This window comes from Pempheris klunzingeri, chromosome 6 (genome assembly GCF_042242105.1).
Source record: "Pempheris klunzingeri isolate RE-2024b chromosome 6, fPemKlu1.hap1, whole genome shotgun sequence".
Lineage (NCBI taxonomy): Eukaryota > Metazoa > Chordata > Actinopteri > Acropomatiformes > Pempheridae > Pempheris > Pempheris klunzingeri.
This window is the reverse complement of record NC_092017.1, coordinates 25245067-25261100: the sequence shown is the minus strand read 5'-3', so window position 1 is coordinate 25261100 and position 16034 is coordinate 25245067. Positions and strand designations below refer to the sequence as shown.

The window sequence follows — 16034 nt, the reverse complement described above, 5'->3', positions numbered from 1 at the left end:
TCACACATCTGTGCGGGTCACTAATACGGTACCAACAACTATTATCTTAACTTATACACATAACATTGAAAAATGTTATTTCCAATTAAGTTAACAAAGCAAATAAGATGAAATGAATATGTTTTCCTAAAGAACTATGCACCATACTTTCTCTTGAATGATGGTATGTCTGCACTTCACCACCAAGAATACAACTGTTAAGGGCACAAACATGCTAAAAACATGCTTCTGTTGAACAAAGAACAAATTTAACTCACTTATTAAAATCTATACCCCAGTAAAATCAATATAACATAATTAATGGCTTATACAGTCAAATACAGCACAAAATGCTGCCCACAACTCCATTTACTATGCCATCTGGACTACTATCACAGTGTATTTGCCACCTCTAACCTTCTAGGAAGTAAACATTGTTATTAAAACTCCATGGGCTTATTGACTGGAAACGGTGGACCAACATATAATCTGGGATGGGTATCACAATTCCTTCTGTTAAAACTTTGATTCCCAGTGATGTAATTCATAATCCAGATATGTTACAATGACAACATATCTGAAATCTAGAATAAATCCCTTTTAAACGTAAGCCTGAATTACTTTAAAGCCAGTTCAGGTGTTGTAAGTTATTGTAAAATGCGTCAATGATAAAAAATAAAAACGTACCTTACCCCATGTTCTAAATCATTTTTTTCTTGGTGGAATTTTGCCCAAATATTGAACAATTAGTCCACTTTAGGTCTCCACATAATGTACAGCTAAATCTTAGCATAGAATTCAAGAAAACTTGTGATTCAAGAATAATAAAGTTCCCAGGAACACCTGGAATCTTGAATAAAGAAGAGAGAAGATCATTCAAACTGGTTTTGAAGCTAAAATGCTCTCAATTCTCAGTTGTACTTAAATTTCACGGTTAGGTAGTCAGTTACTTTTTAGTGGCCATTTTTTCCCCCTTTCTTATTCAAATAACATGAATCTGGCCTTGGAGGCTGCACATTTTTAACAGAAAACCTGCATTACAAGGTGTAGACATTTACCAGAAAAGCGAAATCAAATCTACAAACTGTCGTCTAGTTTATCAAGCTGCATTAAGGGAAATGTAGGATCCACTGTTTTTGAAACTTGACTCAAATCTGGAATGTTTGTCTTTTTTCTTAATCTGTTTCTTTTGGTCCCAATTTAATGGAGTGTGATGCTAAATCCCTGGAGTACGTTTAATTAGGCTCAGGTGTTTCTTTTTCCTGCCCAGACAAACCAGTTCTGTGAGTTTTGTCTGACAGCTGTCACCTAAATCTCTCCCAAATCTTAATTACATGTATTCTATTTCTCATGTTTTTGAAGATTTATGTCAGTGTGTTACAGACTCTGTATTTTTAAGCATATACAGAATGGTGTTGAGTTTATTTGACATTAGGAGAAAGACATTAAATCACACACACACACACAACTACAGAAGTGTCAAGGATAAGACAATGAAGTCAGAGACTTATTTTCATTTTTCTTGAAGAAAAGTGCATCTGAACACGAGAGCTGCTTCAATTGTACACTGGAGCCTAAATCTTCTTTTCAGCAATCTATTTCCGTAAACTAGACAAAAGCCCTCCTTACCCATAAAAGCTGCATGCCGTGCAGTTGCTAATTTGGAGTTACAGCCCTTTCTTCATTCCAATTCAAGCACTGCCCACAGAGTAGAGGATCATTGCATATGCATAAAGAGCAACAGAGAGTTTACCCCCCCTCACACACACACACACACCTTACACCTACCACCATACACACCTGTACGGTGCACACCCACTTTGATAGCTGTCTTACTGCTCTGCATGATGAGTGTAAATTAAAGAATTAACACACATGCACGCACAGCAACAGAAACACAAATAGACCTTCGTACACACTCCTGCCTGCCTGCCTGCCCACCACCTACACTCAGTCAATCACCCCTCCCCCAAAACACACAGATACACCACCTCCCCACCCGAACACAGATGGTCGGTCCAAGCTACAGAGCTGTGAAATGCTGAAGCCACAGAGCATCAGTCCAAGGGACTCTGACTTCCCAGCTGAGCTTTTAACATGCATAACTACGGCCCACAGCCACTGCCTATGATGCTATGTGCCAGAAAAGGACAGACAAAGAGAAAGACAGACAGGCGGAAGAGAAAGAAAGGAAACCAGAGAGAGAGCAGGCACAGAGACACAGCTCCCCACAGTGGAGTTGTATTGTACAGTCTACAAAACTCTATAGGAAACACAAAAAAAAAAAAGATGTAAAAGCTTCAGCACAAGCACAAAGCTTTATTTACAATCACCCAAAACCCAGGTTTTCACTCCTGCTCCTCACAGCAGCAGCTATATTCAGTTAGAGCCCATTTAATGCTCCACATAGGTATTATTTATTATATTACAACAGAATGGCATTAAATCTCAAAGAAAAAGAAGCTTTGTAGGACATATGTGGGCCCCTAGATGCACTTTCTGAGCCTGCGGCGTCAAGATTTTTCCTCCCAAAAGAGCATTATTAAAACTGATTTTATTTCATATCCGAGTTTCCTGTTTTTGTTGCCGTCGTGACTTTCACATGAAATCAAATGCTGTGTGTATGGGGGTGGTACAACTGTAATTCATCTGTGAATAGGGCAAGCCCTGTGAGCTCTCTGTCAAACATAATGTAATTAGAGAATAGCCTCGACACAGCCAAACAGGGGTGAGAAAGGCTAATCAACTCTCTGAGTCACTCACCATCTGTAAACAGAGCGAGAGAGCGAGACAGCACGAGAGACATAGGGAGATTAAACTGATTACAAATTGAAATCCCAGACCAAATACATTCTAAGAGGCGTTCATTACAAATAAATAGATAATGTAATACATGTTTCATTGATTTCACCAGTCTGTGTCCATTTTTGCTTTTTCTTGAGCTCATCTTTGAGTGAACTTTGACAAAAGTGCATAATGAAGCACATGGCCAAAAGTATATGGACACAAGAATAGCTCACACATAGCCAATTGTTTAACAACTATGGGCATTTATCTCCACTCATTGGAGCATTAGATTAAGCATAAAGTTGCCCACTGATGTTGGGTCACCATATTTGCAGACGTACAAACAGCGATGTGTGACATGTGACACTGAGCAAAAGCAATTACCATAGCAGTCGCCCACATGTGGAATAGAAAGTGCTGCATGTAGGACTGTCAAATGCATCTGCAATTTTGTGAGCAACATTTGTGAAAACGGTTTTGTTTTCACTAGGTGATGGATGGGGTTGAGGTCAAGGGTCTGTGCAGGTTAGGAAAATCATTTCTTTATGGATCTCAAATTGTGCACAGGGACATTTTCATGTTCAAGGCCTAGCTCATGGCACAAAGCTGTAAGCACATTTTCTAAAATAATCATTGGATGCTTTGACGTTACAGTTTTTCTAAAATTGTAACAAAGGGCCTCTCCCAAACCATTAACGGCAGCGCCGGACCAAGAGTGCACACTGTGTCCAAGTACTTTTGGCAGTGAGGCACCATTGCAGTGACCATAAAATTCAGTTGTATTAACCTACAACAAGTTTAGATTTTTCTTTATTTTGCATTTGTCATTCTAGTTAAAGTGTAATTTGTGATTATTACAATTATCGCACATCCTATTATATTCAAAATAGCCATGTTTATCATTCATTGTTATGCATTTCTGCCTTTTTATCTCTCATTATAATAATCATGGTCAGGCATGCATTTCCTCAAAACAAAATCTAAATCTCACACTGGCACCAGACTGGTTAACTGTTCTGTAGATTCAAATGTACAGCCAGTATTTTTGCTGTGATCCAACTAAACACTTTGAGTTAACACAAGCTCTGTAGCAGGGACCATAGGTCTGCTATATGTAAAAGCACGTATTTAATCTCACGGAGGGGACAAGCAAAGTCAGGCAAATGCATGGAAAATAGTCCGTCATCTACTGAGTATGCATGAGCTGCATTGGCATTATTCAAATAAGAACTGCCCACAGTGAAAGTGCAGTAAGCTAACCAATGTCTGGGAGTCTCTTTTGCCAGTTCAAATATTTGTAAATGGGTCTTTTCTAGTCCTTTGTTTGTACAGTCAGCCTTTTAATACTGAATTTCTGTTTTCCTAGAGGTGAAGGACCATGTGGTTACTGATGTCATTGCCCATATATTTCATATATACACACACACACACACGCAAACATAAACCCAAGAAAAAGTTAACATACAGCCATGCAATCAATCATGAGAAAGCACGGTCAGCTGCGTTCATAGTCAATAACACTGACCCTTATAAGAAATGACGTATAACTGCTTTTACAGATAGCTTTGAATAGCTTGAGTGCTTGTGCTGTGAATTAAGATTGTCATTATGCTGTGTATGCTCCTCCCACGGCCATGTTAAATTAATGGCTTATGTAAATTGATATTTGTGTTTGTAGTTTCGTTATCAAGGGCAGAGGTGGGTTATTTAAGAAGGACCATGATGTACTCTTTCTAAAACAGATGTTCCCCCCATCCACAACTGTTAGACAATATTCCCATTGTACAGTGTTCATCTCAAGAGCAAGGTGAACAGAAATGTCCTTCAGCACCTCAAACACACACTAAAAACTCTAATTTGAATGCTGTAGGAATGGAGGGCATCCTAACAATTTGAATATCTATTCTTGGCTGGATCTGAAATGAGAAACGTGCCTCTAATGGTGCACATTTTCATGTAGCTGAGGTTGTTGTGAATACATTTCACATAGCTGCCCCGAGTCGGTCACTTAACCCAAGGTCAGCCACTTTGGTCCGGTTCTTTAGCTCAAATTAATCTTTCAATATATTCTATTAGTTGTTCTTAAGTGTTGACTGTCATATGTAATTTGCATTAATGGCTGGACTTTAAAACTGCATTAACTAATTATTTGACCACTTGGGGACAGAGAGACGAGCTTTAAATACGTCCATCTAATCTAATGACGAGCTTGTTCGTAAACAACTGCCTCTTTACACATTGAGCACAGTGAGGCTTCAGGATTAGGATTCAGGTTTCCACCAGCCTGTTTAATTCACCCAGTATTCACCCTCCTTGTTCTGCTTTGGTCTCCAAAAACTCCTGGCAGAAATCTCTCTCTTTGGCTGCCAAATGCTCTACCATGGTCACCTGCTAACCACTAAGTTGTCCTTTCACCAAAAAAGAAAGAATGCTCTGAACCCACTGTGCTCTACCTTCTCAGCCCAAAATGGCAAAAGTAGCTGCCTCTTGGTGCTGAAAATGGAAATCACCATCAAAGGCGTTATAAAATGTAGCTGCTCATGGTGGTTAGCTGCTTAGTTTATTCCTGAATTGTTGGCACTGACATAACAGTGCCAAGCTGCTGCTACCTTTAAATGTCTGAGCTAACACAGATACAGACAACAGCCTATTGTACATTTAAATAGCAGAGCTGGGCCTATGAATACCTTTTTCACACTCTTACAGGCAACAATCACTCTTCATCTCAGTTACCTTTGCTTTCACAGGCTAGTCTGTGATCTCCACACACTACAAAAGCACCCTGCAGATGTCTGGGCATAAATATGAAACATGTTTGATGGTATCAGGGCAGCTATGTGTTCGTCAGGTGTGTTAGTAGCTCAGTGTGGTATTGTTTGAATTTCTAAACCCGTCACGCTCAGCCGTTGTGAAATCTTTTCCATATTTACCTGTCTGGTGCATAGACCAGGTGTGTCGTACAAAACCGTGTTTCAAATTCATTAACTGTGCAGCTGATTCTGCCACAAACTGAAGCAAAGATGGACTCTGAGGAAAATGCTAAGATAAACAACTCGTTATTGTGTTGAGAAGACAAAAAAAAAAAAGCTGTTTTCCATCATCATTAAGTGCTAGGATGGGTGATAGGTTGCAGCTGAGTTGGTGATGAATACCACTCGGAGCGCTTGTCTGACGGGTTTTTGTTGGGAATATCATACTCTCAGCATCTCCAGTGGGGTCATTACAGATGCAAATCCTCGTCGCAGCTGTATTTCATGACACCTGTTCTTGTTTTCCAGGCCCGTCCCTGCGAGTGTCCCGTCGAGGACTTGCAAATCAAGACGGAAAACGAGAGATGGGCGGACAGGTAGGCCCGCTCAGCTGTCAGCGTTGTCCCTCGTCTCCCTTCACTCCCCCTCTCCCTTTTCCTCCCAATCACAGCTCTGCCGTTTGTGCTCCCATCAGTCATTTTCATAGCCCCATCCCTCTCCCCTTCCCTTTCTCTCAATGTTAGATGAGGACATTGCACCCCACCTCTGCATGATACTTAAGCATCTGCTTCTTTCTGCCACCGGTTCTCTCTGCAGAGTTTGACACTTATGGGGGCTCTGTGTGAACTGGGTCAAAGCGCCTCTTCATTCCTGTACAGATGTCTGGTTCATGCAAAGGATTCTTCAGCATTTCATGGATGCACTTCTCACCCCTGCTTATGGCACAATATTTCTTCAATACGTTACTGGGACCTATTTCCTGTGAAACCTGCCATGAACTGCGTAGATCTAACGTAACAAGGCAGAAATTGTATGTAAAAACAAGACCCACACCATTGTTATCTGTCTGAATCACAAAGTGAGGTCACAACAGTAAAGAAGTTCCAGTATCCCATAGTTGATGACAGATTTATGCAATTTATGGACACTGGTAGGAAAACTTGACACAATATACTATTCAGAACGCTAAGGAATTATGTCTTTATTGGACAATTCTGCAGCTCAGGTGGAAAGAAAAGATGGTGAGGTCAGAGGCGGCAGCTTTGTATCAGCCTGTCACTTGCAACTAAAACATCCAGCCACCGAGGTCATCAAAGTTTTCAACAATCATGCCTTTCAACTAAGTGCCTGTCAAATCAAACCACCATTATCTTCATAATTCATAGCCCATTATGTTGCACTTGAGACGTCTCGCTTTTAACAAGAAACAGATCCCATTAAATAGTAATACACTTTCATGGAACTGTTAAAAGCAGCAGTGGGTAACTTTTATGAAAGTATCCTTTTTGTCATATTTGCTGAAACCATCACTGTATCCTGACAGAGGTGCATTAGACAGGTAATATAAGATCAGCGTCCTCTGGCTCCTCCTTCGGCCGTGTGTCTTCCTCTGCTCTCTATTCAGACGTTATGTTGAATGAGTTTGTCATTTACAAACACACAATCACAAACAGCAGTGATAACAGCCTCATTTTTTCCCCTCAATGTTCCTAACTACTGCTTTAATGAAAAAAAAATATATATATATTTAATAATAATTATTGCTAACCCTGAGAGATACCATTTACTTCCATTCATTATGTAGCCATGTGAATAAATGTGCTAAAAAGCAGTGGTAAGTAAGTAGCACTTGCTCTATTGTGTTTTGTGCCTCTTTTTTTTTAGCTTCCTGAAAATAAGAGTACAGGCTAAGAAGCAGAACTAAAGTCAATTCATGAAATGAATGAACCAGGGTTGTGTGTGGTCTTAATGTTGATCCATTTCTTCCAATTTCTATACTAACTTATGTATACCAGTAGATCACCCTAAATGTTGAATTCTTGAGTTGTTTTCATTGATTAACGATTGCATCACCCACCTGCAAATTCATAATAGGACACTAATGTAAAGAGTGTTGCCCATTCCAAATGTAAAAAGACATTTTGCCACCTTAAATGTGCACACTTCTCTTCTGAGAACTACAATCTCTACACAGCTGCACGATCATCGTCTAGAGCCAAAATCCAAGTCCAAGCTAAAGTAATGTTCTGGCTTCTTGCAGTATTATCCAGGCAGGGTTAGTCACAGCCAGGCCTTCCTGTCTCTTTTGATTTTGCATTGTAAAGTAATGATTTTTACACTTTCATAAGGTTTGTAGCTTCAGGAAGCACTTTCTTCAAAACCACAGCATGTTATAAATGAAGCTTTTTACAGGTAAAACTGTATTTCCAGTGGAGGGAGTTTGAGCTTAAAAAGTTAAGTGAAAGCTGACATTTCTGTAAACCCTGTGCTTGCCCGTGTGAGGACTCAACATGCATGGGCTTGTACCAGAAGGGTTTGTCAGGTAGGGGAGAAGAGAAAAGAAGCCGGAGCGGTTCAGGATCACAGTGCTGTTGTGTTCATATTCAGTCAACAGCTTTCAGTTGCAAAACGTACTTCAGCCTTTTGGCAAGAGAAAACACATGTTGTAAGTATGAGCTCCACATTGGCTTCAGGCTTCGAGGTTTTGGACAAAGTAGCTGTCTGGCACTGAGGATTTAGATGGTGTTGAATATTCTGGATGTTTTACTTCCCCCTCCGGTCTCCGTTGTTCTTTCGGTAATGACTGACTTTCTCTGATCTCTCCTAGCAAAAAAAAAAAAAAAAAAAAACACACCATGTTGCTAAAATAAAACTGGGATGTGTTTTGCGGATGGTTCTCTCTTGTCTGCGAGTTTGTGAGCAAGTGTTTCTGATGGAGCTCCTGTGATCTGTGCAGTTTTTATTGGAAGTTTCTCCCTCTGTGTTTCTCTGTACTTCTCCGCCTCCAGCTCTCTTTCCCTTCCTTCCTTAGAAAACATTTTTCCTCAAGAAGAAAAAAAAAAAAAAGAAAGGTCTAAAGACGAGTGAGAATTCTTTGAGCTGAATGTGCTCTTCGTTCCATGTGATGCAATCCAAAAACTGAGTGGCTGCATTGGGCTATAGCCTTTCCTCTGATGACTTGTCCCTTACTTCTGAGGGACTTTTTCATAACGCATCATTTAACAGCACAGCTCAAGACTGCACTTTTAATGCTGTGAGGACTTTCAGCATTTTCATACAACTTCATTAGATGAACTACTTTTGAGTTCATTTCTTCTCCCTTTCAAAGAACTGGACTAAACATTTAGACATTACTGGTGCTCTGGTTTTGCCAAGCAGTTCATAGTTTATTCACCGACAGTCGTTTGTGTTTTATATATTCATCTACAACAGGAATCGTACCCGTTCCTGTAGCCAGAAAATGCCTGTGTTTGCTTTCTTAGTCACTTGTACCGTGATGCTTTTTCCATATTCTTTCCAGCCACTTCGTACTGCATCAGCCTTTCATGAACACACCCTAATGGTAGTGTTGTTCTTTTACCGTTAGTGGTCAAAGTGCATCTTAGTGCTCATCTTTATCTTTCAAGGACATCACCTTGTTGCACACAAACTCTGCCGAATGAAGAACAGAATTAGGCCAAAGCTAATGGGATTCTGCCCACTGAAATCTGATGGAAAAATAAATGTAAATCTGTTGGTTAAGTTATGGCTTGCTTCCAACACAAGTCTCTGGAAGCGCACACACACACACACACACATCAGCTCTAGTCAGTTGGACAGCTGTCACAGCAGAAAGAGCTGTGTGACACTCAGTCAGCAGCACTCGTTTGATGAGACAGGCTGCTGGACGGTGCTGCCTGGAGCAGTTTTGTTCCAGGTCCTGGTGCTGATGACTAGCCGCCGAGGTCAGCCCCATGCTGCGAGCTCAATGACATACCAGAATGGAAAAACAAAAAAAAAATCCGATGACAGTATCAGGAAGCCTTTTGGCAATCTTACACCGTGTGTGTTTTTGTAGGCCACCACTACCAGAGCGCAGTTACACTAACAGCTGGAGTGTAACTGTCTGATTGTGGGGCACAGTGTTACGCAACAGTAATCTCACTTCCTTGTTGAGAAAACTGCGGCTCAGCTGCACCCACAGCCACCCCCTCACTGCTGGGTTTGGCTTGGCAGTAAGGAGAATGTAGAGGTGATTTTATTTTACAACATGCATTTTTCATTACCTGAGATAAGACAAAATAGTGCACCCCTTGAATGTTCCTACCATTTGATTAGCATACAATTCATCCAGACAGGACGTTCAAAAAGAGGCTTCAGCAGAATTCTGGGAAGTTCCCACAACTTTGAGATAAGAACGACATACCTCTCCACTTACAGAGGCTGCCGTACTCACCTGCTTACAATGCATATTTATATATGTCACAGGCGTATTCTGTACAGTAGTTGCTATCTCATCCACACATCAGATAATGTGAAGAGCTCTTGCACATCCACTCCAGCCTGTGAGTCTGTCAGTGCAGATGCTAGTTCTTTATTTATTTGCTCCACTTTTCAGCGTGTTCATTTGCTGTATTTCCATGTATTAGATTTGCCGCTCTGACTTTTCCCTTGTCTGATTCTCTGCTGCTGCAATGGCCCAGTTCCCCCACAGGGATCATTAAATTTTCATCTAATTTAGGATTTCCGAACAAGTAAACTAATGACAAGAGGATACTGCTAGCTTGGCTGTTGGCAGCCATGCTGACATAAATCTAACTCATAGCAGACAAGTTACAATTAAAGAAGTACAAAAATAGGATTTTCAGTATACTGTAGGTTAGTGAACCCAGTCCCCACAGAGGTTTCAGCGATTTCCACAGAATAATATAATAGAAATTTATCAAACCAGTGAGATAGACCATCATGTGCCCAGTGTCCACTTTTAATTAAAGTTTTATCTGCAATTGTGGAAAGTGACAAAGAACATTTACTCATATAGTAGTTGTGAGGTATTTAAGTTAGAAATAGACTGTGGCATAGAAATCAAAAATAAAACCTAGCCAGAAAGAAATTATTGCTCTTCTTACACCACTATGTTCATTTGAGAGGCTTATGCAGCCTACTTCTTTATAGATTTGCCATAAACATCAGCAGTACAAGATTAAATGCTACCTCAAGTGTCAATATTAATCATAAAATCCCAATAATATATTACATGTAATAATAAAGTATCACAAAAAAAAAAGGGGGAAATCCATGACTCCTATTCTTGTTAAGTCAATGGTATTTGATTTTTTAGATTGCGGTATTATATTTTACTTGAAGCAGGATCTTTTCTGGTCTTTTGGGGGCAGCAGAAGAAGCTGTAAACGCCACACTGACATATTATCAGCTGCACGCTGTGAAACACTACCATTTAACTTAGAGTTGTGTTTCTTGGCTGTTTGATAAAAGGTCAGTCAGATATTCACTCTTCTCCTGCTTTAGTCTCCAACAACCAGAAAAATGTCTCTTTAGCAGCTAAATCTTCCACTATGTCACTAACTTTGTCCATTTGCCAATTTAGTGCTGGGCACGTAGCCTGCAGTTGGCTTGTAGAGCTTTTTACTGAACACAGCTGCCTCTTGCTACCAGCAGGCTGATGAAGAAAACCAAAACAATAATCTGAAAGATGCTAAAGCACTGTAGACCTGAAGGGTTTCAGTTTGTCAAAAGAGCCAACACACTTCACAGTCCCTGTAGTGATTATTCCTCCCCAGTATAGAAATAGTAATTAGTGCTACTTTGAGTTAAAGAACTGAATACTTCCAACACCTTCACATAATGTAAAGATAACTTTTAATTGCAGTTTTTATCATCTATTATCATGTGACTGATCAGGAGGGACTCTTTCACTGGACAACACTGATTATCTGATATCTGGTAGTCGATTAAGAGCCAATATCCCCTAAGATGCAAGTTGTGATTAGTTTCATCCTCCAGGATTGGAAATATTACAAAAAATGAGGTGGCCGTCTATATTTTTAATAAAATTCACAATGACTGATATATATCAGTTAATTAAAAAGTAACTAAAAGTTGAACAGATAATGAGTAATGGTTTATCTGATACTAATTTGGATTTTAAAATGACTTACTAATTGTCGATGTACATTTTGTGACATTTTTGCAGGACTCCTGTTGATGATGTCGGGGCATGGGGAGAGTCGCTCGACCAGCTTCTGGAGTGTAAAAGTAGGCCCACCGACAGATTTACTCCGCTCACTCTTGTCAAATGCTGCTCTATCAGTTCTCCGTCCTCCCCCTTTTCACCCTCACGATTCTCTGCTGCTCAGCCCAGCATATCATCTGGAATTGCCCTCAGACTTCTTTAGGAGGATTGAGGATATATTCTTCTTTCAAGTTCATCAAATCCATTCAGAGATATATTTAAGAAGGATGACACCGGCAGAGATAAGAGGCCTAATCTGAGCTGCCAGTGTAGATAGGATGATTTCAACCTACTCTTACTCATTTACAGAGCAGGCACTCACTGATGGCTTTCACCTGACCATATTCCAGACCTCTATTTGAAAATGACTAAAGGGGAAGATGGGTTCTTTCTCTTTCTCTCTCTCTCTCTCTCTCTCTGATGTCTTTCTGCTCTCATTGCTTTACCGAGATGAATTTAGCTTATCTGTAATATTTCAGCCTGTTGTCTCCTGCGTCAAGATTAACTATCCTCCACAAGACAAATTTTGTCTTGTGACACATATGACAAATTGGTAAACAGCTGCGAGAAATAAATAGTTGCGTACGTGGCGCTTGCAATCTGATGCCATTCATACACCTTTACATCTCGTGTGATTTTAAAGATTTGACTCCATTATGATTGAAAGCTCAGATATGGACCAGGAGTGATTTGCAGACAGGAACAAGCAGCCTCTGGACATATTTTGTTTCCTGTCAATTACTGTCAGAGCACCAGCTGTGATTAATGTAAAGCAATTTGTGTGAATAACACTGGTGCTTGCAGTTAGCCGCTTGCTTGTGTTGCCAGAAGACGTGCAAGGAATTTTACACCTGCGTCAGAATCACAAGCTCCGTGAATCCTCGCGAAACAAAGAGGGAATGGGTGCGAGGACGAGATAACAGGAAATATAGGTGTGTGCAATTATGATGCTGAGGCAATGCACATCACGATGCAGGGTTTGGTTTTGAAGGTTTTGAAGTTAAAAGTGCCTCTAGACACCCACCACAATACCTGTCAGTTTTCTGCATCATCCCTTTGTTCAACAGACTTCTTTGAGCCAACAAGGACTGTGTTTAGCAGGACAGAATGTGAGTGAAAGATAACAGACTGGCTTAACCTTTTCTCTAAAATACTGAGATTTTTTTTTTTAAAGGAGGAGGACCATAGTTTATTTTCACTTGATTTCATGGTGTGTTCGGTTTCCTGCGGTAAGAAGATGCCTGACCGTGGCGGCTTACTGTAAACCAGGTCCTTTTTTCAGCAAGCAGAAGATCAGATGTCTTCCGATATTAAAAAAAAAAAATCAAAAAAAAAAAAAACGATGTGCTGCAGAGTCCCCTAAGTTGAAATTCTTGAGTTTGGGATCAATATGTCTAACAAAATAGTTTCAACTTTTTCCTGAGCTTTCAGCCACATTTCATGGTCATCATCAGGGGACGTTAATGCCATGAGTCCCCTTGCTGATAAAGGCTGTAAGGTCATTGCATTTGAAAGGACAGAAAAAGTAAGGTGAACTTAATTTAAGATTATCATATTTTTAAACTGTATTTTTTTTCCAATCCACTTTACACCCGGCCGTTTGTATTATTGATTTTTTTTTTTTTTTTTTTTAAATGTGATTTTCTCCTCGCCACAAAACCTCCCAAGTCCTGAAAGAGACTTTTTGTTATCGTATGAATCGTTGTTTTTTTCCTGTTTTATTTGTGATGGATGTAATCTTTTTTTTTCACCTTCACCATATTTTTTTGTACTAACAAAGTCCATGAGTGGTCAGATGAGCCGTGCACAAATAGTACCAGATTGGGCCTCTTTAAAAAAAAATAATAATAATAATAATTTGAATGCCTTATCTGAACAAATGAAGGTGTTACCAAAATGAAAAAAACCAATGAAAGCTTTGTTGTTAGAAAGTCCTCTCACTCTGTTGCTCGGTGTAACATCCCCTACTGCAGGCTTATATATATTCTCTGATCTACTATCTGCTCTGTCATGTCCCCTCTTGACCACCTCATTACTTTACATTTCTTATCATTTATTATGTCAAACCACTCCTCTTAATCTCTTTGACCATCACTGATAACACATTGTTGAAAGCTCTGCTGTTTTGGGGCTTCCACTGCCACTGCTAAACTCATCTGCTAAACGGCGCAGTGGGAATCAGATTTGCCCTCGAATTGAACAAAACAGGTAGCCTGCTGACAATTTTTCAGGGCTTTGATTATGTAAAATGACTGGAATCTCAACCCCCCCACCAAGAAGAGGTAGCATTCATCAAGCTGACACAAGCAATGTAAGACAAGTTGGTCAAAGACTTTTAGGATAACATTTGAACATCAGATAACACGGCACACAAGATTAGAGGATATATTCACTTTCACACATGAAGAAAAATAAAAAAGGAATTAAGACAATCATCAACATGTGGTAATATAGTATATTATGCATTTGTGTGCATTAGTGCAGATGGTAAATCTGGTTCCACCTTGAGGAAAAATCTGCTATAATTGTAGGAAAATCAGTTCCAGTCTATGTTTTCCCCTGAAGTGTTTGTAAGTACTATATATTTTCCTTCCAGACAACAAAGCCCTGTAATTAAAAAAAAGGTAAAAAGGGAAGGATTATGGCAGACTAACAAGGTCCTTAAAAACCATATAATTTAACTTCAGTTGAATGTTTGAAATGGACCTGGTCCAGGTTTCAAAGTGTTTCTGCTCCCTCTGTGCAGCAGGCCAGCTGGTGTTTGAGGACTTCTTAAGGACAGAGTACAGCGAGGAGAACCTTCTATTTTGGCTGGCCTGTGAAGACTACAAGAAAATTACCAGTGAGACAGAAATGACGGTCGCTGCCAAAAAGATCTACACAGAGTTTGTCCAAGTTGATGCGCCTAGACAGGTATGGCGTTTGGAGAGTGAGACATGAATGAAGTCAGAGCTATGCAACTTCAAATCAGCATCAATTGCCAGCTTGCTTGTTGTCACTGTCACTCCTCCGCAGCTTCACCAGCTCTTACTATGAAATACAATGTTTTTAGGCCATTTTCCCTTTGTTGCTCAGTGCTACACAGCTTTTTCTTTCACCATTTGAATATACAGTTAACTGTCTGAACAGGCATGATAATGTAAAAAATATCTTCAAACAGAGAGAAGTCATGAGTGAAATAAAGGTTGTTGTTTTCTGAACACAGATAAACATTGACTGTGTGACGAGAGAAGAAATCAGTGAAAATCTCTCTCAGCCGGGGCCAAATTGCTTCGACAGGGCGCAGAGACTGATATACGGTCTGATGGAAAACGACTGTTATCCGCGATTTCTGAAATCAGAAATCTACCAAGCTCTCCTGGAACAGCAATGAAAGCAACACAAGGGGAAAAAAAAAAAAAAAGCTCGTCTGGTGCTTCTGAATGATTGATTCTGCACGTCAGCCGGCTCTACTTAGAATCTCAGTCTAAAAACAAAAAAAACGCTTGTCTGTCAGAGGAAGCAGAAGTGAAAGGAGATACTGAGCTGTAGATATGGGGTCTGACAGGATCTAAAAGCCAAACATGATTTAAATAATGTATTAAGCAGCTTTTGAAGTCAATTTTTTTGTTTGGATTGCTTTATATTGCACAAAAAAAAGCCCTGTAATTCAGAAAAAGATTGACATCAAGCCCTGTGAGATTGACATTTCTTTGGAGAGGCAAGTGTCAGAGGTAACATGTTCATACCAAGTGTGTGCACAAATTAGTAATTTGTACCAGTGAGTTAACACTAATCAAGAAGGGTTTCTGTTAAAAGTCACTGTTATATTTCACGAGTGCCTTCTTGTTATATGCAACATCAACAAACAGACACTGTGTGCCGTTATAGAATCCATAATCCTGTTATTATCTTGCATTTCTAAATAATCTGTTAGCAGCACTGCATTTAGTCTGATCCCTCACCCATGTAATTATGTTGGATACACATCACATGAAAAGTACAATCATGGCAACTTTGAAGCATCTCATATTCTCTGCTCTTAAATAAGTTATTTTGTGTGGAATTAAACCTCTGCTGTGCTGCTTGTCCTGCAGCTGCTGTGGCTAATTATGATGATTAACAAATGGTTGAGCGTGCGTGTGTGTGTGTTCATTCTAATTTATGAGCATGTAAATGTCTGTGCAATAAAAATCCCCTAAATAGGGGAATGTTCCTCAATTCTTTAGAGCTTAGCTTTGCACTAAGGCTTCAGTTTTAAGATTCGGTCTAGAATAAGGTCGGGGTAGCATTTTCCCCAATTTATT

At 39.8% G+C, this 16034-nt stretch overlaps 1 protein-coding gene across 1 annotated transcript; it reads left to right on the top strand.

Annotated features, from left to right (window-relative positions):
- The first annotated feature begins 8132 nt into the window (after nucleotides 1–8132).
- On the top strand, nucleotides 8133–15121 carry LOC139202736 (regulator of G-protein signaling 21-like). Its single transcript, XM_070832297.1, has 4 exons — nucleotides 8133–8181; nucleotides 11710–11771; nucleotides 14495–14661; nucleotides 14954–15121. Exons 1-4 carry the CDS (start codon nucleotides 8177–8179, stop codon nucleotides 15119–15121), a joined length of 402 nt encoding a protein of 133 aa, XP_070688398.1. The 5' UTR covers nucleotides 8133–8176.
- Nucleotides 15122–16034: the final 913 nt, after the last annotated feature.